At 40.1% G+C, this 26040-nt stretch overlaps 1 protein-coding gene across 1 annotated transcript; it reads right to left on the bottom strand.

Annotated features, from left to right (window-relative positions):
- Positions 1-19177: 19177 nt before the first annotated feature.
- Positions 19178-20164, bottom strand: CCDC54 (coiled-coil domain containing 54). The gene has a single exon (XM_058555526.1). It carries the CDS (start codon positions 20162-20164, stop codon positions 19178-19180), a length of 987 nt encoding a protein of 328 aa, XP_058411509.1.
- Between the last annotated feature and the right edge of the window lie 5876 nt (positions 20165-26040).

Here is a 26040-nt window from a genome sequence, read left to right as displayed (position 1 = left end):
TGCCTTCCTTCACATGTGTATCTCGGGAAGGAGATGCCTCACAGACTAGCTCACACCAAGCTGGGAGTGACTGCATCCAAATACACTCGAAAGCTCAGCAAAGTTAAGGCACTGAAGAAATTCCAGAATTTAACTTTCCCAAGTCACTCTCAATTCCTAAGTTGTGGTTGGGATCTAGATATTTTCTCATCCCCTTGAAGGGGAGCCCAGAATTCCCTGAGAGGCTGGCTGGCTGGAGAGCTTGCCCGTGTGTAGGAGGGGGTGTCGCCATTGGAGGGGTGAAGTGGCTTGAGACAAGGGCTGCAGGGTGGACAGAGCCAGACCTATGTGTGTGTGTGTGTGATGTGTGTGTGTGTGTATGGTCTGTAACACTAGGAAGGACAGATATGGGACTGAACCAGCCAGGGAGGGATATTGAATCCTTCCTTTTCACCGTACAGACCAGCCCATGAGTTACATCAACATCCCAACATCAACCTCAGATGTCAGAAGGGCACGTGGTCATGTGAGGGATAAAGGATCTTACTGTGGAGATGGAGGCAGAGGGTAGAGCAAGATCAGAGGACCTTTCTGCTCCTGCTTTCCGGACATTACATGAGCCACACACCTCCACATATTCTATATTCCAGATGTCACTTTAGGAATGAGAGGGGGGAAGAGCAGAATTCTAAAAGACAGAAAACTGAGTCATCCAAAGGGGACTTTTAAACCAGTTGGGTAGGAAAATGAAATTCTGGTGGATTGAACATTTGAAATTAATGACGCTAGTGTAAACCAGAAAAATCAAGACATTATAAATTGACTATTTTAAATTGCTGCCACTATTTAGCAGGGTAATAGTCCAAAGGAAGGTTAGGCAGGTTTTAGAGATCAAAGGAACCAGGTATTATTTGCATGTCTGAATCTCCCTCAGGTATGATAGTGAGGCATCTGCCTCCCCTTTTTGTTTTATTCTTGATAAAATCATCTCTTCTACCAAAGCAAAAAACTTCTTGCTCGTTTCTTTTTCTTTTTTTCCACTCTCACTTCTCATCCCAAATCATCTTCCTTGCTCAGCCTTGCCCACACCTCATGTCTCCTGGTCTTAAGGAGAAAGGAGAAGCTTTTCTGCTGTATGTAGGGGCCCCCACTGAACTTTGTTCCAGGCCCCAATTTGCCTGATATTTTTTTCCCCTTACCTTTTACCATTTCTGAAGACAGGAAAACTCTTACAGTCAAAATGTCTTACCAGTTTCCAGGCAGAGGAGAGGGTTGCAGAGCTGTAACAGATGTCACGTCTGGAGCGTGTGTGGACTAACCATGCGTCATGGTGTCTCTTCAATCTATTGTCTCCTCCAGTAGAGCTTTTTTTGCCTTGATACCAAGTGGTTGAATTTAAACTTAAATTTGGATCCCTAATTCTTTGCTTAGAATGTCTGCAAAAAGATGTCTTTATGATGCAGCACTGAAATGAAAATAAATTGTGTACATAGAAGATTGCCTGTCATATACACCAGGCAGTGGGATTAAAGAGTGTTGGACTTGCCAAATCTCTTGGAACAGATCACAGGCTTTTCAAAGCAGGGAGAAGTTACTGTGGTTAATTTGTTTTCACATGGGACCATTTCTCATTTATGGAATATCAACCTGTCAGAAGTTTCTGGCTAACTTTTAAGAAAAGCTATTTGACCTATGGTAATAGGTAATTCAATAATAGAAAAAAACAAAACTCTGGGTTTAACCGAATAGGAAATTCAGAGGAGGAAATCCTAATATAATTTGATATGGCTTGAAATTTACTGTCAATCTTAAAAAAAAGTCAAGACCACAGGCACTGGTGAAAAGCTAAGTATAACCAACCGCCATATGACGGAAAGTGATTTAGAAATCTCTCTAGACCCTCTAGACACTCTCAGGCAAACATTGTCAGGAAGGTTTAGATGCAAATTATGATTTAGATATTGAAAAGAGAGTTTAGATTGACAAATGAGTGATATTTTCAGTTAGTTTTAAAAGAAACGAGTACATTTAGTGTAGTGTTTCCATTTTTCCCTGGGAAGCTCTTATAAAGTGGATAGTGTGTCTTGTCATCAGTGACCTGAAGATTCAAGAAAATTTGGAAGTGAGATTGCTCCCCTCCTGCATGATCTTGTCTGTGCTTTCCAACTGATCTCTCCACACTCCCTGCCTCTCGTTGTACAATCCAGCTCTCCTGAAAAATTTCCAGCTCTGTAAATAAATCGTGCTTTTTCAACATTTTATACCTATTGCACATCCTCTGTTTGGGCTGCTCTGTCCTTTTCCCTACCCTCAAATGCAATTTTTCTGGCTCACTCCTACTCATACTTTAAGACTCAGCTCTGACGTCACTTCTCCAGAACATCTTCCCTGACTGTGCCACATCCATATTGCACCCTGTGCTTATCTCTGGCACTGAGCTTACAGTGCAATCTTATATTTTCACTTGTGTCAATTCAACAACACACAAACAAAAGCAAACATATTTTTCATGCATCATGGCCTCTAAATGGAAGCCAAATTCGTCATCTGGTGCTTAACTAGATAATCTATGATCTGTTTCCGTGCTAGGGGTATGTGATCACTCTGCATGTGATAGATTTACTGAGCTATTACAGTTTGTTGTATAGAGTTGCAGGGCTCAATTTGGAAAAAAAAAAGAACTCACTCTAGATATTTTAAGCAGGATGAAATATAATTCAAGGAATCAGGACAATACATATTCATCAGAGTGCTAGAGACTTATGACTGAATCATTCAGAATAAGTTCCAGAATAATACTGCTACCTGGGCTGCCAGGAGTGCTGCTGCCTCTCTCGGAGCAGGAAAGTGGAATTAGGAGTCCACTACTGACTTGTTGATTTCAAGACCACAGTGCCATGGCTGCCATTCAGGGGTCAGGAAGCCACCACTCTCCCCACTGCACCTACCTCTGGACACCCACAGAGCTAGAGATGGACACTGGAACACTGCTAGGGAAGACTCAAAGTCTCAAAGACTGTGCCTCTGAGCATGAAGCAGTAGGAACATGGGCTCTTCTCACTTGTGGATTCAGTCTCATGCAAAGGACGAAAGGACTGGGCCAACCTGCACCCAGAATCTGGCAGCAGGGGATTCTGGGCAGAGTAGTTTTAGCTCTCCAACTGGTGCACGTCACGAGGGCTCTCTAGGAAGCTGAATTAGATGCTGAATGCTAATTCCCTACATCCACCATAACCAGATGTAGAGTGCATTTCAAGCAAGGTTGGGACCTTTCTTGGGTAATTTTGTTTATGCATGAAAACGTACATCTCACATGACTGTAATTCTATGAATACATTCTAAAACAGTGGCCTGTTTGTCTTTTAGTAGACTTTCAGCTCTTAACAGAAACTCTGCTCTACTCGTCTTTGGAACATTGTGTCTAGTACTGAGTCTTGTCAAATGAATGAATGAATGTGTGAATCAATAAACTGGTGAATGATAGGAAACCAGTGTCCTTTTGTACTTTTTCGAATTCACAAATCCCTTTGACTTTCTCTAATTCAGTGGTTATCAATCAGGGGAAATTTTGCCTCCCTAGGGGACATTTGGCACTGTCTAGAGACGTTTTTGAGTGTAACTATTTGTTGGGGGCGGGGGGAGTACTATTGGCATCCATTGGGTAGAAACCAGGGATGCTGCTAAATATTCTACGATGTACAACACAGCCCCCTGCAACAAAGAACTATCCAGTGCAAAATGTTAATAGTGCCAAGGTTGAGAAATCTGCTGTAATTACTTCTTCCTCTCACTTCTGCCTGCCATGATATTCTCATGTCAATAGATCAGAACCCTTGAGAATTTAGACTTTCTCAGAATTCAAATCCTCATCAGTCTCAATCCTCTTTGGCAGGGGTTTCCCCCTTTAGTCTCTCGTTCCGTATTAATCATTCTATTCTCATATGTATTAATAATGGGCCTCAGGGGCACAGACTGGCCTTTAAGTCCTTCTATTAGAATGTTACTAGGGGGAGTTTTTGGAGTGTCACTCTTCAACTTCTTTTCCTACTTAATCTCACAGCTCTAGATTTGGGATTAAAATTTAATTCAATTTAGAAGATGTCTCAAAAAAGTGAAAGATGTTATTCTAATATATTTTTGAACCTTGATGCACAATATACCAACTTTATTGAATTAGTCGATTTTTGATGTTTTTCTTTGTTCTTTTGAGAAATACATGACAATTGTACGGTCAGTAGTCTCCAAGAACAGTGAAATTCTGTCCCTGAAATGAACTTCTTAGAAAAATCCAGAACTTCTTTTAGTTTGTAGAAATACATGCCTTTTCATAATTAAATACTTCTGGAAGTGTAAATGTGTCACAATTAAGTACTTATCATAATTAAATACTTATCATAATTGACACATAAGTATTTAGTTATAATTAAAGTCGTATATGTCTGTGAACAGAATAGGAAGTCAATATAGGTCTTAAAGCCAGAACTATATAAAACTCATTCATGCATCCAGCAAATGTTATTGAGCACGTATTTTTCTCTGCTTGCCATTGAAATACGTTAGTGAGCAAATTATATCCAGTCTCTACACTCATGGAGCTTACAGTATTCAGTTAGGGTCTCCCTACTAGATAATCACACATGTAGGATTTAATTACTATGGTGACAAGTCCTATAATTGAAAATCACAAGGTGTTATGAAAGTAAATAGGGTATCTGACACTATTTCTACCTTAATCAGGAGAGATTTCCTTTAGAAAATAGTAATTAAGCTCATACCTGAAAGATGAGTAAGAGTTCACTGTGCACAGTCTGGGAAACAGCAGTCCTGGCTGAGGCATATATAATGTCTTGAGGCGAAAAAGAACTTGTTTGTCCAGGAAATACAAAGAAGGATTTTGGATTTAATGCTTAGTACTGGGAAGCCACAAAATGGTTTTAGTAGAGGAATGATTTGATCAGATTTACATCTTAAATGATTGCTCTCACTGCCATGTGAAAAATGGGGTTGGGGTAAGGAAAAGTGGGTTAGAGGAAACTAGTTAGAGGCTAATTTGGGTAGTCCAGGTGAAAGATGATGGTGACTTCAATTGGAAAGCAGATGGGTTTAGGAGGCAGAGTCAACTGGATTTGCGATTGATCTTTTTGGGGGGGTGGCAGAGGATCACTGAAGGAGAGGGAAGTGCTAAGGATGGCTCACAGACTTCTGGCTGGAGCATGTGGGAAGATGTTGGTACCGTTTACCATGATAGGGAGCACTAGAGGAGAAGCAGTTTTTGGGCAAGGTGGTTATAGACAATAAGTTTATTTTGGGGCATGTCATATTTGAGTTCTTAGAACACATTCCAGTGTCCCAAACGGACATATTATAAACATTTGGACCTATAAGTCTGTAACTCAGAAGAACAGTCTGGATTGGAGACATGATTTTGATACCATTGCCTGTAGATGGTGTTTGAAGATACGAGAGTAGATGAGATCACTTTGGGAGAGAATTGAAGAGGGCCCAAGACTGAGCCTCGTGGAAGGTCTACACAAAAAGGTTAGGTAGAGGAGAAGTCAACAAAGTGGCCTGATAATAAGTCAGAAGAAAAGCAAGGGAAGTATGGGGACATGGAAGGATGAAAGGCAAGAGAAGAGACTGTTATAGAAGGAGGAGGGGAAATCTGTGTGCAGAGGAAGCTGGGAGTTCAATGGGAGAGACATGAACATTTTCATCGTCTTGGCAACATGCAGGTCATTGGTGACTTAATGCTAGAATTTAGGTGGTAAGGACAGAAGCCAGATTGGAGTGACTGAGAAGTCAATAGTAGGAGGTAGTAGAAACTGAAGCCGTAGCTATCTATTTTGTAACTGGGAGAATAGATAAGAATTTGTTGGAGATTTGTAGTCTACTAAAATTTAGTTTTAATTTTTGTTTTTTAATATAGGAGAGACAATAGTATGTTTAAAAGATAATGAAAAAGTTTGGGTACGGAAGGAGAGTTTGAAGTGAGGTAAGGGACAATGGAAATAATCTAGAGAAGGAGGTTCCTGAGAAAGTGGGAGCAGACGGGATTCACAGCCCAGATCAAGAAATTTCCCTATGATAGGAAACACTTTCTGTTTAGTAACAGGATGGGTGTGAAGTTTAGAATATTTAAACATGACTCTCCTTTAGAATGAAATATGACTTAAATCCTCTAGAATAAACGACCTTAGTGATTGGAGGTTATTTGCATATGTACCTCCAGAGCTTGAAATTAGTATCCATATTATGGGGAGATGAAGATGTAGGAGGGCATTTTCGGATTCCTTCCTACTAGAGGAATATTTAAGAGATAAGGTGCTTACTCTTATCTGAAGTGAGCTGGCATCTATGTCACTCCACTGGCATGGAGATTGAGTCCATATACATACTGCAGGTCTCACTTCTCACACGCAGTGTCACAAGGTGATTTGGACAAGTACCCCCAGGAAACCAACCAGAATAAAAGTTGACAAGCACCAAACAACCATGGGAATCCTGATGTGCTGGTAGACTTCAAAAGAATTGAATAACACTCGGGTGAGTTTTTCACCCTTGTTCTGGACAGCATATGAATAGAAAGATTCACTAAATTCCTATGGTGCAGAGGCAGTTTTGGCTGTGATGGTGGCAATGGCAATATGTCAGTAAAAACTGCATTTGACTGCAAGTGACAAAAAATCTGACTACGTTTGCTTAAACGATAGGGGTTTATTTCTCATATAATAATAAATCCTGTGATACAGACTGCTGATGTTGTCTTAGTGGCTCAACAGTGTCAGGGTCGGCATCTTTGTGATTCTCTTGATCTTTCCTCAGGTTCACAATATAAGTGCTGAAGTTCCAGCCATTATTTCTGCTTCCAAAGCAGGAAGAAGGAGAAACTTGGAAGTGCTTACAGGTTGCACGTGTCCATTTTTATCAAGGAAGCAAGCTTGCCCAGAATTCCCTCCAGCAGATCTCTGCTTACATCTGGGGGCCAGGGGATAAAAGGAAGCTGAAGCAGTATATATTTGACTGTGTAGCCTCTGTAGTTGGAGGGATCATGGTTGAAGAGGGTGGGAAATGGCTTTTAGGTAGCCCAGTCGACAGACTGTCACTTAACTATAGAGAGCCAAGGAAGTGCCCCAGGGGAAGAGAGTGGTTCTCAAGGAGAGTGAAGGCACTGACACCTATGGTAGTAGTGGTGACAAGCCATGGCCCGGCCAAAGCAGAGGAGGCAACAGTCGCCACATAGCAATGGCTCTGAAGAGATTGAAAACAGGTTGGCATCTGCAAAAGTGAGAAGAGGAATCATCAGGAAGACAAAAGCTTGTGGGCCTCTGAGCCGTTCCCTGGGAGCCTCAGGGTAGCCTCATACCTGTTTTACTCACCAGCACAAGACCAGGTACTTTGCCTGGTATATAGAAGGCCCTCAATGATTGCTAGATTAATTAATGAATCAACAAATTGTCTATGACCATGGTGAGATAAACCAAAGATGATCGTGGTAGGAACCTGGTGCTGCCTCCCTCAATTTGGGCCTTATTTCAGTGGAAATTGGGGCTGATTTGGCAGATTAAAATTGTTCATTTTTGCAGACTGGGAGGAGAACATATCCTCTTCATTTTCCTTTCCAGTGTATATCTTGGAAAGGGGCCTGTTTAAAAAGCCACACAGAATTGAAGAGTTTGGTGTTGAGATAAGTGTCAGGGCTTCACTGAACTGGGATTTTTACCCACTGTAGGGACTGCAGAAGAGCACCCTGGGAAGAACCATCCAGTGCAGACCAGACGCATCATGCCCACGCATGTCTTTCTTGTCCTTAAAGGACAATTGAAAATTCCATTTGTCTCTGAGCTGAGCTTGTTTTAATAAAGTGGAAGAGGAATGAATCTGAGACTGCCTAGTTCTTCGGCCCGTTTAGAGGAGTCATACTGAATTGAGTCTTTTCAATTTTTTCAGTCTTCTTTAGGCTGCTCAGTCATATAGTTATAAATACATTGAAATTGATTTTATAATTGTGAAAGTTCAAAACCTATGAATTAAAAAAATACAGAGAAAAGGGGGAGCTATGCAAGCTATCTTTTCTCAGAGTTAGTAGTTGCCAAAAATCTGAAATTTTTGTGTAATTATTTTGTCCACATTATTTTTGACTTTCTTTTCATTGTTGCAGATGAGAGTTATGATCAGTGTTTCTGCAAGACATGCTTATTCTAAAAGCCATTTTCAGTGAACTGGAAAAAAATAAAACAACCAAAATACCTCCTACCTCTCCTTAGAAATTAAAAAAAATTAATTTGTTGGAAACCATAAAGGGACCAGAATATTAGGGCAAATAAAGAGAAGAAAATTAGATTAAGACCCTTTTTCATATATTTTCTCAAGGTAGAGAGTTCTTTTCTCAATTAAGAGATCATAACAAAGTAATAAGTAAGTAAAAACAACTGCAGTTAATGTTTCCTTAGGTAAGTTATAACTTGTTCCACTCACCTGCCTTGTAAAATTCAGACTGAGGAACAGTCAATTGTCTTCATTATACAAAATAAATTCTATAATAAAATTTTATTCTATATTATGATTAGTTCTATGGGGAAAAAAAAAAATGAGATTTGGAGTAAAAAAAGGAAGGCGTGTGAGGAGAGCAGCATAGGGAGATTGACCAAACACTGAGGAAGTAGGGAGTGTTCAGGGACGTGAGTGATCGAACTGCCCTAGAGCTAGTCAGAGTGGAGGTACAGTCCAGGACCAGATGTGTAAATATAAGCAGCCGCACAAAGGGGCCCATCAGAGGGTAAAGTATGTAGCTGGCATGAACTGGATACAGAAATCAGGACCTAAGAAGGAAGGTTTGGGGAATGGACGCAGCAGCAAACAGCCACGGGAGAGGTTGGAGCAGGAAGCTGGAAGTGATGGTTAACTGTATGTGTCAGCTGGACTGGGTCGCAGCATGCCCAGATTACTGGTGAAATATTCTTTCTGGGTGTGTTTGTGACAGTGTTTCTGGAAGAGATTTGCATTTGAGTGGGTGAACTGAGTAAAGCAAATGACCTTCTCCAATGTGGGTGGGCATCATCTAATTTGTTGAGGGCCTGAATAGAACCGAAAGGTGGAGGAGGGGTGACTTCATTCTCTTCTTGACCCATCTATCTTCTCCTGCCCTCCGTGTCCTGGTTCTCAGGCTTTCAGACTCGAACTGGAATCTGTACTATCAGCTCTCTGGTTCTCAGGCTTTTGAGCTATACCACTGGCTTTCCCGGTCCTCCAGCTTGAAGGCAGCAGATTGTGGGACTTCTCAGCCTCCATTATCATGTGAGCCAATCCCTTATACTAAATCTCTTTATATATATGCATATATTATATATATACATATATGTGTGTGTATATATATTTAATTTATGTATTATATATATGTGTGTATATATATTTAATTTATATATTATATACATATGTGTGTATATATATTTAATTTGGGTATTATATATATGTGTGTGTGTATATATATATATAAAATATTGAATATATATATTGGTTCTGTTTCTGGAGAACCCTAATATACAGGATAACTGCAAGCAGGCTCAGGAAGAATAGGGAAAGGACAACACTAAGGTTCATGGGCTGAAACTGAGCAAGAAAAGAGGAAAGACAAGTAAGTGCACATGACCTGGGCTGGCGAGTGAATGTATGTGTGGCCACATGGGCTGCTGCACCATCCTGAGAAAAACTGAGATGGAAGGAGGAAAGAGAGAGACACAGAGACAGACGGAGAGAGTCAGAGGCAAAAAGGAGGGAGAAACCCATGGATGGAGATAGTAACACTTTATAAAAAACATAGGAAAAGGGATAGGAAAAGAGAAATACTCTATGTTTTAAAGAAGAGGATGAGAGGGAACACAGGCTAAGAGAAGTTCACTGGGTTTTACCTTAAATGTATTAGCACATGTTTCCTGTCAAATTCTGTCGTTCCCTAGATGACAGGCTTTGAGGTAAGTTATTACTGTCCTTTAAAACTCATGTAACCTACTTAAACCTTATTTACAGCTCTTCGAGTTTTTAAAAATACTTTAACATTTCGAGCTACCATCTGAGGCTTCTACTAGAAGTATATGTGTGCTTATTATTATTACATTTTTTTTAGCTATAACTATAGTAACCAGAACAATATCACTGACAATAAGGAAGGGAATTAATCAAAAGGCTTATCTACACATACATATTTGGTTTAGATATATATGTATACATATACCCGATATATATTTGTGCATATATATTTGATATCAGATATGTGTATGTATGTACACATGCATGTACACATGCACATTGCCATGTAATATTGGCACCTGACCCTTGATGAAATGCTCAGATAGTAGAAGACACGAATTCTGGTGTAAGAAAGGTCAAAGTTTCAAAGACAATGGAACATAGACTATGATGTGGGGAAGGAAGCTTTGGTTGCATGGCAGTAAGGGCAGATTTCTTATCCTTGATCAATGCATTACTCTACTTTATGGAACATTAGGGACCCCACACAAGTGGTGAGAGGCACAGTTAAATGTCTTCGACCGCTAGGCCAGTGCATTTTCCCCTACATCTTGCTATTCCTTTAGCTGTCAGAATACAAGAACTTGGTGTAGCCTAAAGAGCACCAGACCTATTATCTGGAGCCCTGGAATCTGGTCCAGACTCTTATAAGCTGGGTAACTTTAGGCAAGTCACTTCAGCCTCTGGGTCTCAGGTTCCTCCTTAGTAAGTTGGAGTAACTTTCGGGTCCTCAGTCTTTTTCTGTCTCAATATACTGGATAGCTGCTGCCCAGCCTATTCAATAGCAATAATAGTAAAGTCATGTATTAGTCAGGGTTCTGCAGATAAACAGAACCAATGGGATAGATATAGATATACAGAAAGAGATTTATTATGAAGGATTGGCTCATGCAATTATGGAGGCTCAGAAGTCCCATGATCTGCCATCTTCAAGCTGGAGGCCCAGGAAAACTGGTGGAGTAGTTCCAGTCCAAACCTGAAGGCCTGAGAACCAGGGGAGCCAATGGTGAAATCTCAATCTGAGTCTGAAGACCCGAGAACTGGGCGACTGTTGGTGTAAGTCCTGGTCCAAGTCCAAAGGCCCAAAAACCAGGAGTACTGGTATCCAAGGGCAGGAGAAGATGGATGGCCTAGCTCAAGCAGAGAGCAAATTACCCTTCCTCCATCTTTTTGTTCTGTTCTGGCCCTCAACAGATTGGAGGATGCCCACTGCATTAGGGAGGGCGATCTTCTTTACTCTGTCTACCGATTCAAACGCTAATCTCTTCTGGAAACATCTTCATAGACACACCCAGAAATAATGTTTTACCAGCTATCTGGACATCCATTAGCCCAGTAAAAATTGACACATAAAATTAACCATCATGTTTATTGGAACGTTTATTGAGTGCTTACTATGTGTCAGATGCTGAGCTAAGCACTTTTTCCTCATTTCATCCTCAGTCCATGATTTTGTGTTATCTTCTATTATCTCAATTTAGCGACAAGAAAATTGGCTCGGAGAATTTAAGAAACTCAGCAGGGCCACACACCTGGTGAGTAACATAGCACTCATTAATTCAGACCTATCTAATATGCAGATGTTTGTTCTTAGTCCTTACATTATGCTGCTACTTATAGTTATGATTCTCAGTTGGGGTAGGGATAAGGTTATGTCCCCTGACCCAAGGACATATCATGATATTGGGGAGGGATTAATTTGCAAATGTCTGCCAGGAGGTTTTAAAAAGCCTTAGGGGCACTGCTGATTGAGTATCACTGAACTAAGCAATCTTTAGGCTTCTTTTCATAGCTAACCTTTTATGACTTTGGGATCCTGCTGCTGAAAAGGAAGGAAAGTTCTATTGTTATCCCTCGCAACAAGGTTGAATCTGGTAAATTCCGTTGCTTTTTGTTGTCCTCTAATAGCCTGCATGAATCCGCCAGTCATCAGTTCCTCTGTCTTCTTCAAAAGCTCACTGTCTTCAGAGCAGCCTCTGATCAGAAACGTCATCAAGCCAGCTCTCATTTGTCTTCTGATCATTCCTCTTAGATAACGTATTGAAACTGCCAGCTGAGTCACCTATGGTGCCCCTCTAATTAGACTGCCATGGGCATAATTTTGTTAATATTGCTCTAACAACAAATAACCATGTCACTGATGGCCACGGTCCAATTATAAACTGTACATCAAGCAATTATTATCTTTATAGTTGGCAAATATAAATTGACTGAAGGTCACTATAAATGAGAGTGGCACCCACATGTCAATTTTCTGATATCTGAAAGGTGTGTTGCACCTTCCATCAGGATATTGTCTCGTGACAGCACCCTTTCTGAAGAAATTGGTGGAAAGAATACATCATCAGAATCAGACTATCACTTGGGCACATTTTCATGCATTTCTATTCCTATCCTCAGTGGGATTTGGGGAGAGGGGAAGTATCTAAAAATAGGTGGGATTCTTTTTTTTTTTTTTTTTGTGAGGAAGATCAACCCTGAACTAACATCCATGCTAATCCTCCTCTTTTTGCTAAGGAAGACCGGCTCTTAGCTAACATCTATTGCCAATCCTCCTCCTTTTTTTTCTCCCAAAGCCCCAGTAGATAGTTGTATGTCATAGTCGCACATCCTTCTAGTTGCTGTATGTGGGACGTGGCCTCAGCATGACCGGAGAAGCGATGCGTTGGTGTGCGCCCGGGATCCGAACCAGGGCCGCCAGTAGCAGAACGCGCGCACTTAACCGCTAAGCCAAGGGGCCAGCCCCGTGGGATTCTTGACTAAAGGAAAAGATTGGAAGAGTCCTGTTGAGAGCCATTTCTGGAAGATTCCTTAGAGCTAAAACGTAACTGAGAGTAGAAAAAGGATGAGCATCACATTTGATTAAAGTACCTGAGGAGACACTGCCTTTTTTAATATTTTCAGAGCACACATTCCTACCTCTGCCTGGTAGGAATAACCCTACTGAGTGGAGGGCTGCAGCAGAACCTCAGCTGTTTCTCACTCCTACTGGGGGTTTTCTTTCTTCTTCTCCTGTCCTTCCCCCCACCCCTTGCCTCTGCCTCTGGCTGGGGTGCGTCTCCCCACACCTCACACCCTTGCGCCTCAAGCTTTTTAGGTGAAAACAATGGGTGGGGAAGGGGAAAGATGAGGGGAAGTGCAAGCCTATCCTATCTTTGTCACAAGAGCCACACTTCTACCTGCGGGCACCAACCGGTGTCCTGCTCTACTCACTCCATCTGCCGTTCACAGCTCACAGCTTGGAGTCCATGTTCCTCCAAATAAAGTTATTTTCCAAATAGATTGTATTCCAAAAGGCAAATGAGGGAGGAAAGCCTACAGTTTTTGTCTCTACCTCACCATCTCCAATATCTCCTTCATTTATTGAATACTACTTTGTGCCAAGAATTATGCTAAATGCTTTACGTGTATAGATTCTCTTCGTTCTAGCTCAGCTTCCCATCCTTCATCACTATGCAAGCCGACCCTGGCCGCACTTCAGCCCTTATTTCCTGGGCTAGATTCTCAGGAGCCACAAGGAACCCTTGTCTCCTTCCTCACCCAAGATCTCCCCATGTCAGCTTCTCATTCCTAGAGTTCCAGCCTTGAACCCCACTTAGGTCCTGTCCTTTGTCCCCCTGTCCTCAAGGCATCCTCTACTAGTGCCATTGATCTGTGAAATTTTCATTCCACTATCAAAAGAGAGCAGAGAGAGGGGGCTCTGATCCAGCTGCCAGGAATATTGCTCTTGTAGATATTTTCCTGACTACACTTTGGCATGGGAATACACAAAAGCTTGGCTCTATAGTTTCATTAATACCAATTTCTCAAGTATATTGTACTTGAATCGGCTTTTACAGGTTGGTAAAAAAAAATCCAACTCTGATACCATTTCTTTGTAATATGCATTCTAAGTTGTAAACAGTGGACCTACAAATGAAGTTTTGGAGCATAATCTATCGATATGTTAGGGACTATCTACATTTTGGAGGAGTATAGAACAGCACAGAAAAAGTTTCATTTTTGTGGCTTGAAGAATTAACCTTAAAACATTACGTTTAGGAACAGCAATGTCTTTTTCTAAATGGGACTTGAGTTGTGTTCCATGAAAAAACTAAATTAAGTTTTAAATGAAGTGTATAGTTTTCTACTCCAAATCTAAGCAACAGGTCAAAATAATTGGCAGCTGGAGAGAACACCACTGGAAAGCATGTTCCTTCAGCACAGGACCAGTGTCTTTTCCATCTCTATTTCTCACGTCAACTAGTTCCTGGCATAGAGTCAGATTTCAATAAATGCTGGTGAATGTTGTTTTTGAATGAACAGAACACTCTAGCGTCTATGTCTATGAAGCAAGTATTCCAAACTGAACTAAATTATTTATCTTAAGCTGAGTCTCTCCCCTTCTACTCCCCTTCCTACTTCTCTCTGATGCTTATTTTTATAGTGTGCAGTTAAAGGTTGGTGAAAGGCTGTTACGGATGATGGAATATTGGTTGAATGCCCAGACCAGGAGGAGAGCTTTACACCCTGTCTTGTTTTTATCACACTGTCTTTGGATGAAGGAGTCAAGGGTTGCTTTGTCACTTTTGTGTTTAGCCTGTCTCTTGGTTCATGATTTGTCTGGAGTCCTTTATGGCTGATAACAGGAGGCAGAGTTCTGAAGGTGAGCTTCTTGAGGCAGGGTCCATGTCCTGTTCATCTTTGTGCCCCCTTTAACATGCAGCCTACGGAAGGAAGAAAATGTCTACCGTTTGTTGAGTATCTGCTAGGTTAGGCACTGTTCTGGGCAGGTTCTACACGTGGTCTCATTTAATTAACACAACAGTCTTATGACATAAATTGTTCTCAATTTAGAGGTGAGAAAACTGAAGAATACAAAGCTTAAAGAATTTACCAAAACACAGTTATGAGGTTCACCATTGTGTACCCAGCCCCTAGCACAGTGCCTGGTACGTAATAAAGGTCAGCAAATAGCGGCTCTAAAGTCTGTTCTGCTTTGAATGTCCTTGCTCTTTTCACTATCGAGTGCTGACTCCTCAATAAATGTGTTTAATTTAACAGCACCAACAATGGTCTGAAGGCTTTTGATGAATGCATGATGATTTTCATGTTTGACACACACGTCATGAACATTCATCTAATTATACTTATACCCACTTATGTGGTAGAGAAGAATGGTGCTTTCTTTTGTTTTTTGCATTCAGAAACAGTTACTGAGAACCTACCAGTAAAACTGATTTTGATATTCAAGACTAACAGGTAAGTTTCTATCTCTATCATAAAAAGCTCAAAGTTTTGTGAGGGAGACAGACGTGAACACAAAATGACAATGTGGTGGGAAAGAATGCTATTCTCTCTCTCTCTCTCTATATATATATACATATATACACAATATTATTATTATAATTTTATATTTGAAGATGCCTTAGAGAAAAAAATATTTGAATTGAGACTCCAATGACAAATTAACACCTATCAGCCAGAAAAAAGAAGGGCATCCAAGGCTGTAGGAGCAGCAAATACAAATATATAAGATTTGAAAAAATCTGCAAGACATTTAGCTGGCTGGATGGTGGTTTGTGTGTAAAGTTATCATGGGAGGATGAGGATGAAGAAGTAATATTCATAAATACCATTCATTTCACACTTCCTGGGCATCAATTAGATTGCTAAGAGCTTCACAACAACCTGTGATTATTATTCTTATTTTAGGAATAAGAACACTAAGGCTTTGGGAACTTAAGCTTTGGCTTAATTCCAAAGTCACACAGCTAGTGAATGACAGAGCCAGCTCTTGAATCAGGTCAGTCTGACACCAAAGCCATTGTGCTTTCCCACTATGGAACACTACTTTCCAAAGGTAAAAATTCAGGATGGAAAGGGTCGTGTAGGCTCTGCTAGGAAATTTGTATTTTATTCTCCTTGATATGAGGAGCAATGAAAAGATTTTAGAATTGTTTAAAAAAATCACCCTATTAGAATTGGATTATGGATATCCTGGAGGCTGGGATACCAAGCAGGAAAACTTTTCATTTATAAAGAGATATGATTAAGGCTTGAACCAAAACAGTAGAAGTGGGGACAGAGATAGAGGATAGATTCCATGAATTATTGGAAGACAAACAGGGAAAGAGTTAATGATGAATACATCAAGTGAGGGAGAAAATTCTCAGTTTGGGGATATGGATAACTTGCATTATGATGCCTTTAACAGAAGGGATATTGGAATAAAAATGTGTTTGAATCAGAAGGAAGAGTTATTAAAGTTAATTTTAGGACTAAGGCATTTGAGACTGCTGTAGACATCCAAGTGGAGCAGATAAGTAGTCACTTGGAATGGAAGGTGAGGAGGTCCCAGGAGAGGCTGGGTTAGGAGTCTTTTGATTTGGAAGTCACTAAAGTGAAGCATCAGTATTTTAAGGGAATGATAGAGGCAGAGGAATCATCTAAGAAACTGAGAAGGATCTGCCAGAGTGATGGGAAGAGGACCAGAAGAGAAAGCATGGAAGACATAGTCCTATGAGAAGCCATGGAGAGAATGAGAAGTCCGGAGAGGAGAATGGGCCTCTCATTCTAAGAGGATGACAAGAGATTGGCAAGAGAGGAGGGGAACACAGGGGCAAGGCAAAAACGGATTTTTGTAAGCTGAGTACAAAGACCTGGTAGATAGGTGGTGATTGAGTGGAGGCAAGAAGAGGACTAACTGATGAAGACCCTGCAAAGCCACTGGAGGAGGGATGTGGACGAGAGAGACATCCCTTCCGCTGAGCCAGGTGGGATGGAGGGGGGTGAGTGAGATGCAGGGGAATCTGAAAGCAGGACTAGGGAAATATAATTTGCTCACATGTAGTTCCAAGTTGAGTTATAATTTTAACGAGTCATGTGAGATGTCGTCTAAGTGATGATAATAAATAATTGACTCAAAAGCAAAATCCGCTTTCCTCACAGGGAACTTATGTGAATTAACAGGACCAACAGTCATCTTTGGGGAAATCTTGAGACCCTGAGAAAATCATGTAGTGTCCCTCTCACCTTCTCCTCCTCTAACTTTCTTACGTAGGTGAAAAACAGGTTAAAGTGAACATGGTGGGGATCCCTGAAGGGAAAAATGAGATCTATACAAGGGTTGGAATAATAGCCTGCAGTCCTTTACACTGAAAGCAGGCTTGGTGGCCTGTATTTCCCATGTTCTCTACCGGTCCACTCCTGGGTGCTTGTTTGTTCCTCCTTCTGCCTGGGACTCTGCCCTCATCACCTCCTCCTCTCCTTACCTCCTCAATGCAAGGCTCAGCAACCCCCTTTCTTCTCGGATACCAGGAGCACTTCTTATATTGCTCTTTGCTGCCCAGCCCTGGCTAGTGTGCATTAGAGTTATGTGTGTATACATTTTATTTGTCCCATGCAATGTTCTGTGTCTACAGTACAGGGAATGTCTTCTACTTTTTCTTTTATTCTCCGTGATCCTTTGCTATTTGCAAACACTGAAGAAATTTTACTAAATGAATATAACGATTCCCTTTTTACAGATGACAAAACCAAGCTAGTCAAGATGAAATAACAGAGCTTGTAAGTGTAGAATTTAAGACTCTTCAGAACTAAGGTCTTCTGATTCCAGCCCTGTGCTCTTTGCCTCTCTAGAAGCATTAAGCAACTGCTGAGGGACATGTAAAGGGAGAAAAAGTGAAGGTGTGCATGACTATAGGGGCTCAGATGACCCAGGCCAATGCCAGCTGAGTCCCCTTCTCCTCTCCCAGAAGCCACTTGTGATGTCATTTGCCTTTGTCACAGCCTGCCTTCCCTAGTTACTCTCTGATGTGAGGGTCACACCCAGCTCTGCCTGTTCTTTAGGATATCTCTGATAGGGAATAAATACAGAGAGATTTCTGTGCCTTTACCAGAACCGTACTTTACCTCTGTTAGCACAGTTACCTCACTTAAAACAAACCCATTCCATGTAGAGCCTTGCTTTAAGTAGTTGTATGACATTATCACCCATGCTGCACCTATGTCAGAGTGACGGGTTTTAAAAGTTATTTGTGTACATGGCTTAGCTGTATATTTGTAAAGAAAGAGCAAATAAAATGCATTTGTAGATGAAAAAAGTTGTATAATTATTACCAGACTTGCACGAGACTATGTAGTGTCTTCTCATCGTACGTCTCCCATAGTTTCCCCTATACTCACCTTAGCTCCTTTCTCCTCATTTGAAACCAGGTTGTTCTTAGCTAACTGCCAAAGCCATCCTTCCAAATTAGTGACTGAGAATGAAGTAGCACATTTACCAAGAATATTTGTAGTTAAACAGCATATGACTCTCTATTGATTGATTTCATTTACAGAGTCAACTGGTGAAGGAAACATTTTTTTGAAGTTATTCTAGATGATCTTTGGAAAAATTACATTATGATGGCAACCACCTAAAAAGGAAACCCACCCTGGATCTGTAGTGTATGACTCATACATAAAAAAAACCTTGCCATATAAGAATCTATGATAGCATAGTATTGTGATTTAACTTGGTTCAGAAATCCCTCCTCAGATTTTCCCTTTTCAAATGTACAAGTCTTGGTATTTGTCTCATTTCATGAAAATGTAAAAAATACTCAATACCATATTCAGCCTTTTCCTCCTTTTCTATTGTTTGTTAGAGATGAAGCTGATGTTGAAAGATAAATCCCATTTTTGGAATTAAGATTTTCCTTGCAATAACTTGTCTTTTTGATGCCCTTCATTTTTATAGCTCTAACTTCAGCAGCCTTGACAGTGAGTATCTTTTTCACTCTATGCTGTTTAAAATTTAGTTAGTAGAGTCTGTTTCTGGTGTCACAAATCTTATCTACAAAGGCCACTAAGACAAGAGTGTGTAGAAAACTGACGTAGGGCCCACCAAATATGTTTCTCATTCCCTTGACTCCTTCATTCTTTCCTTCCAATTATCTATGAAAACAGAATTGGAGGAGTCCTCGTGAATTGCCTTTGAGAAGATAAGAACATTGTCTGTGATGGACAGAAAATCCATCACAATGGTCCAATGGGGTGATATGCCTTAAGTTACTGTAGATGTATAGAAACTTCTCAGACAGTGGGCCCAGTGAGCAAACTACCAAGGAGTTCATAGCAACCACAAAGATGTGTGAATGCTTGAAGTGACCAGGTTACATTTATTTTATGCCAAGCAAAGCAGAAAATAACTCTATAGTCGAGTTACTTCCTCTTTTGAGGAACCAAAAAGACAGTAAATATAGTTGAAAACAGAGAGACAGATTCTGGTCAAGCTCGCAATAGGCCCAGAGAATGGACAATATCTCTGGCTTATGAGTTGTGGTTCCTCAAGAGGGATGGTTGGCCTAGAAAGAAGCCACTGGATGAATTCCTCTAACTTGGTAGCACTGAGGAAAAATCTCCACTTTCCTCCATAAACAAAAGTTAGCTTGATCCATGTACTAAAGTCTGGGTAAATATAAATATTTGACTTTGCTTTTTTAAAGCTTCTTAATGAATTTTGGTGGTTACTTTTCTTCAGAGGTTTAATTTTGGGAGAAATTGTTTTTTCCTCAAGATGATCAGTGGGCTTGTGATAACTGGGTACTTTCTCTGGTTCTGCTGAAGAGATTTCAGAGTCTGTAGAGGCTGATGTGTTCTTCAAAGTTTCTGGTTGTATGAGTTTGTGAAGAAGTTCTATGAACTCTTTACCCTTTTCTCCTTCCAGTGTCTCTAAGCAGTGGATGCTGGAGGAAGAATTCTGGTTTTCTAGTTCTGTCACCTTCTTCTTTAAAGCATCAATGTTTTCTTTCATGGAGAAGACATCTTTAGTTACTGTGTGTTGTTTGTCTTCATTAACATCCATTCTGGTTTCCAGGACCTCCATCTGCTTCTGATGAAAGTCCGTCTTTTCTCGGATTTTTGATACTGCACTGACAATGTCAGTCATTTGGCTAAGGAGTTCAATTTGGGCGGTTTTAATATCTTGGAGCATTACTTTAAGATTCATTTCTTCATCAGTATTAACATCATCTTGATCACAATCATAGGAAGTCATCGTTGGATGTCTAGTTGAATCTGTGTGCTGGTTCTTACATTTATGATAAACGTTTTTAAGAGATTGTCTGATTTTGGAGAGATTTGAAGTCCACATCTGCCCTACAGCAGCTTTTACCCTTTTGGTTTGAAGTCTGTACATCTTTCATAATGAAACAAGAGGCAAGGTGTTGGGAAACCTGACCAGAATCAAAGAAAGAAGCAAAGTCAGAATGAAATGGTCTTTCTCTTACTATTTGTTGGATGTCTTTTCTGGTAAAATCATAGGAGGCCTTATGGAGAACATCAAAGGCAAGAGTAGGCACTCTGAGTTGGTCAGCTTCTTATAGCGAGGTCCAACTGGAGAGCTCTGTGAAATAATGGTCAACTGCATGGAATCCTTCATATGGTTATCATTGACTTGATGCTGATGTCACAATGGCTGCTGGCTTAGAATACATTTAACCTTAGGGCAGTAATTCTCAAAATATTTGGTCACAGGACTCTTTTTCACTTGTCAAAGTTATTGAGGACCACAGAGCTTTTCTCTATGTGGGTTATATCAATTGATATTCCGTATTAGAAATTAAAACTAAGAAGGTATTAAGATATTAATTTATTAAAATAAAAAATAATAAACCCATTACATATTAACATAAATGTTATATTTCATGAAAAATAATTATATTTTCCAAAAGAAAAAAGCAGTGAAAAGAGCGGCATTGTTTACATATTTGCAAATGTTTTAAATACCTACACTAATAGAAGACACCTGGATTCTCATATCTACTTCGGCATTATGTCTGTTGTGATATGTTGTTTTGGTTGAAGTATATGAAAAAAATATGGCCTCGTAGAGATATGTAAATGGAAAGGGGAGAGTGTTTTAATAGCCTTTTTAGATAATTGAGAATTTTATTCTTTGCTGCTCCACCAAAATTTGACATATGATGATTGTTTAGAAGTTAGTTGCAATGTGTCATCGTAGACTCTGTTACATTAAAGTTCACTGGTCTATCTTCCATTTTGAATGGATGTAGAATATCATGCATTGGCCATTTGAAAAATAATGATTCATTGAATTATGCAAATATTCAAATGTTAACTCGTTATACTTTATATGTCAAAATATCATATTCATTAATATCATCACCAATCTCACCAGAAAAGTCTTTGAGTATTGAGAAGAGGCCAAGCTCATGTTGCTAGATACAGATTTTTCAAAATTCTAATTTTATCTTGAAAAGCTTGAAATCTATTAAGCTTGTTGGTTGTTTTCCTTGAAGTGACAGGCTCCCTATACCCATTTGTTTTTTCGCAAAAATGCTTGCCAAATACCCAAATATGAATACTATAGTTTGCTGCCAATTTTTCTTTCAAGTAAAAATGATGGTCCATGAAAAAAGTGGCCAGTTCAGTTTGTAACTCAAATAAGTACTTTTCCTGGAGACAGCAATTATAGTTTGGTAACAGCAGAATGCTTTATGTGTACTTCCTATGATATCACACAAAATATTAAAAAGACATACTGAAGGATTGAGATTTAATAAAATTAGAAATTTTTACTGCTTCATTGAGGACATTCTAGAGCTAAAATGGCTTTTTCTTGTATTCTTTTTTCTTTTCTTTGATAGAGTGGGTGAAAAACACAATCCCTACGGGTACAGTTTAGTGCGACTGCCTTGGATGGTGCTGAGGTCCCAACAGTTTTACCTGCCATTGCTTTTGCAATGCAATTTGCAAAATGTGAATGTCAACACAGTGAAAAAGGTAAACAGTGCCCTCACATTATTTTGAAGTATTTTTGCCCCCGTGGTCCACTGTACACCGCACTTTGAGAACCATTGCCTTAGAGTTTTAAAATAACATCACACATTCACCATGTTTCTTCTTACAGGTTTTTCTAAGTACCAGTACTTAAAATTCAAACCATTTGAAATATTAAATAATATTTTGTCCATTTTGTATATTGAGGTAAGAACATAATTTTATTCTTTGGTCACATAAACTAAACATTTTGGAATTAAAATGACATGATAACCATGCCTCTCCAGGTGCAGTCCTGCTCTATTAAAGAGGACATTCCTTCTGGGATCAGTGCCACTTCCAACCCACTACTAAATCACTCTTTCTCCTATTTATGCCTAACTGCAGGCCAGCTTTGGCCTAGGTTTTGGTATGAACTGAACTTGGCCAAAAGTAATTTAAGAATTTTAGCTCATCAATGATATCTGGGATTTTGCTTTACTGTCTTATCTCTGTTTAGTAACATTTCCACAACTTCTAGAAACCTTTCCAAATTCTTGCTGAGGAAAAATGTCCTCCAGGAGGCAGGCTATCACAGGAATGGTATTTGGAGCCAGGAAAGGTAGCATTCGGAGCTTCCCACTTACCTTGGCCAAGGCCATTCTATCCATGAAGCACTATAGACCCACGGCTTAGGGCATATAGAGTTTTCAGTGGCCAATAAAATTATTTGCGACCCAAAAGAAAAAAAAAACAGGGCTCTGAATACTAAAAGAAAGCTGCAAGATTGAAACAATAAATGTTTAATTAAATATCTCCAAAATGTACTATTATATCATTTTCATTAATCGTTAAATTTAGATTAAAATTTTATTGCATTTGGAGGCAATTTGTTAATTAGGTACTCTTGCTTTACAAGAATTCCCTATTAAATCAGAGAGATTGCTTGTAGCAATTACTCCCTCTGGGTTAATAACAGCTAAGTCTTATTGGGTGCATACTATACACTGTTCTAAATATTAGCTTATTTAATTGAAGTTCAGAGAATTCAAATAATTTTCCTTTCTATTAAAAAGTAGGCAGAGTTGAATTTCAGATCCTTATATTCTGGCTCCAGAGTCCATGCGTTTTACCTCTACTGCGACACAAATAGGATAAAAATATATATTTGACAGCTCAGAGAGAGATGGATATTTCACATTTTAGAAAAATCACACTATATATTTATGAAGACTTATTTTGATTAAAATTTTATTTGTTTAGTAATATGAAAAAACTAAAAAGTTTTGTTGATTATTTTCTTTATCAAAGCTATTTGAAGCAGAAATTTGTGAAGACTTTAGCAGTTGAACTATCTCTAATTCAAGGAAGCAAAAATGAACATTTAGAGGCTATTCTTGACTTATGTAAAGGAGTATAACAGCTGTCATAAAGAACAATAGACTAAAATTTCAGCCAAAAACAGTCATATATACTGATTACTTTTATAAAACAAATTAATCTAGCAGGTTGGATACAAATAGAGTCCTGTCTGGGTTTCTAGTTACTTATTGAAAGGAGCCTCACCCTCTCTGGGGCTTGCTGGACAGTGAAAAGCTGTAAAGAGAGGATATAAACCTATGGATTTGAGTGAAGTTATGAGAGCATCAGAATGTGAATGGATAATGGGGACTGAACTGACTCCCTCTCTTAGGGTTCCTGCCAGAGATAGGGAGCCATTTAGGGATAAAACAACATGGTGCACAGGAGCCTAGGGGCAGACTGCAACAAGGAAAAATGTCGTCCAGGAGGCAGGCTTTTACAGGAATGGTATTTGGAGCCAGAAAGGTTGGAATCAAGGCAGTCCCACTGACTAACTCTGTGCTCTTACTCAGCTTACTAACCTCTCACAAGCCTGTCAAATGGGATAATAACAGCACCTATTTCATAGAGTGGTTTTGAGGATTAAAATGCTCAATATTGTAAACCCTTTGCCTCCCCCTCTGTAATCACCACCTCCTTCTTCCCACTCTTCTTCTTTCAAATGAAAGGAGGAAATGGTTAAGAGTTTTAGGCTTTAGCTCTGCTCTCTCTCAGTCTCTTCCTCTGCCTTTCATTCTCTCTCTTTCAGTCCAGAGGCCACCCACCATCTGCATGACCAAAGCATAAAGCCGCAGCTGCTCACTGTTCAATACCCCACGCAGATAAAGCATTTGGATCAGGACACCAGAATGTAGCAAACAAGGCTGGACAAACCAGCTTCTCTCTCCCAGTGCAGCTAGGATGCTAGGACATCCAGCTATGGTCAGACAGACCGGCATTGAATAACCATTGGAGAGATAGCTCTAATAATAGATAACATTATTAGTATTTAAAATACTGGTGTTTTTGAGTAAGCTAACTATAAATTAATTATGGTAGAGTCAAGATTATCTATATAAAAGTACCCTAATTTACATCCTTTTAAATGTGCTTTCTTGAGTGGGAGAGAATGGGGTAGAATCCTAGCTGTCTTGCTAGCAATTGGGTGTGATTTGTAACCTCTATGCTATACCTGTAGTCATCTGCTATTACTCATGTACCCTTAGTGGTTGTGACCATGAAAAATTATTGAAGGTCTTTTACCTCCCCCACAAAATTTGAGGGCCAGGTTTACAAGAACCTGAGCCCTCCCACCTGTCATGTGCAGAGTGAGATAAAACATTGAGGGAACAGGAAGCAGGAAGGGCTTCCAAATTTGATCACGGTGGCTGACCCGAGGGGATAAGAAAGTGCTAATCAGAGAGCTCAAATCTGGTATTAGACAAGCTGGGTAGTAGTTATGAAGGACCCCAAAGTGAAACCATCTTCTTCTGCTTTTCTTTCATTCTAGGCATGAGGCCTAGAGGAGAATGAGATGACATCAGAGCTGTCGCACTGGACCAAGACAGGATGGAGAGGAAAGCAAAGACGGTGTTTATAAGGCAGGCAGAGCCTGGGGCAGTGATGCGTCCCTATCAGCTGAAGGAAGTGATGGAGCCCAGTGAGCGCGATCAAGCGACCTGGTTAGAGTAACACATGGGGTGAGGGAGGGGGCCGCTTCCACTCTGTGGTGTCAGTAAATGTTCATGATGATACTTTAAAATCATATGACACCGAAAGCCAAAAGAATAAGATGATGAACATCTCTGAGGAAATGATGGAGTAATTGTCTTTGCATAATATTTGGTAATGATAGTTTACTATTTCACTATAACTAAAATTTTGTGGTCTCTTTCTGGAATGCCCTCCATCTATCTGTCACCCAGGTAAACTTCTACCCATCCTTTAGGAAACATCCAGATAACCCTTTCCTTGTCCTGCCTGTTCTGATTCTCCGCGGAGTCCCAGTGCTCCCGGCATGTTCTGGCTCCCACATAGCAGTGACATACTCTGTTGTTACTGTTGACATGTCTATCTCCCCTCTAGACTGTGAGCTCCTTGAGGGGAGAGACTTGCTTTTCAACTCTGTATCCCCAGTGTCACAAAGCCTAACATATAGTTGGTGCTCAGTACATCTTTATTCAATGAATGAATGAATGAAAGAATGCACTTGTGGATGATTGTCAAGGTGTACATTGGGTCTCTCCTGAGCCTATTTCTATGGGTGGATAGGGAATACATTGCTTGCCTCCTAAAGGGAATCTATGATAACTTTTCTCAGTTCCTGAGGGATCATTTAGCATTTTGGGATAGGGATTTTATAAGTGCTTCCCCAAAGACCTGAAGCGGTTAGGTCGCAGGAGAGGTAAATTGAGATCAGGGAGATGGAGGTAATTATGAACCTGGAAATAGCTATGGCATGGATAAGAGAGAGAGCCCAGTAATGATGGTGACAGGACTGGTGTTAATGACATTGATCCTAGAGGTGACTAAGGTACCAGCACACTTCCCCCGCTGTGCTACATAGTAAGTCTTTCAGGCCTCTAGGGAACCACAGGTAAGCAGTGTATTCTCCAGTGTATTCTCCAGGCCCCCGAGGGATGGCCTGCAAATGCATTTGTCATCAGTTTGGGTACTCAGGCACTTATCTCTTTATTCATGTCATCTGAGACTTTGAACTCCAAATTTACAATCAACTCTCTCTAGCTTATCTAGACATGCCCTTCACAGTTGAGTTGCAGAACCCTGGGGGCACATTAGTATTTTATGTAGTCTCTCCTCCCTGGCATCTTCCTCTAGTTCTTTCTGTTATGCTTGGCTCCCCCTGGTAATATATCATATAAGGTTGCTGGGTTTCTGTAATTCTCAACTTCACCTCTTGGTTTCCCTTCTTCGATGTTACCTTTAAACCTC

Source organism: Diceros bicornis, chromosome 15, assembly GCF_020826845.1.
Source record: "Diceros bicornis minor isolate mBicDic1 chromosome 15, mDicBic1.mat.cur, whole genome shotgun sequence".
Taxonomy (NCBI): domain Eukaryota; kingdom Metazoa; phylum Chordata; class Mammalia; order Perissodactyla; family Rhinocerotidae; genus Diceros; species Diceros bicornis.
Note: the sequence above shows the minus strand (reverse complement) of the source record. Positions and strands in the feature narration are given on the sequence as shown.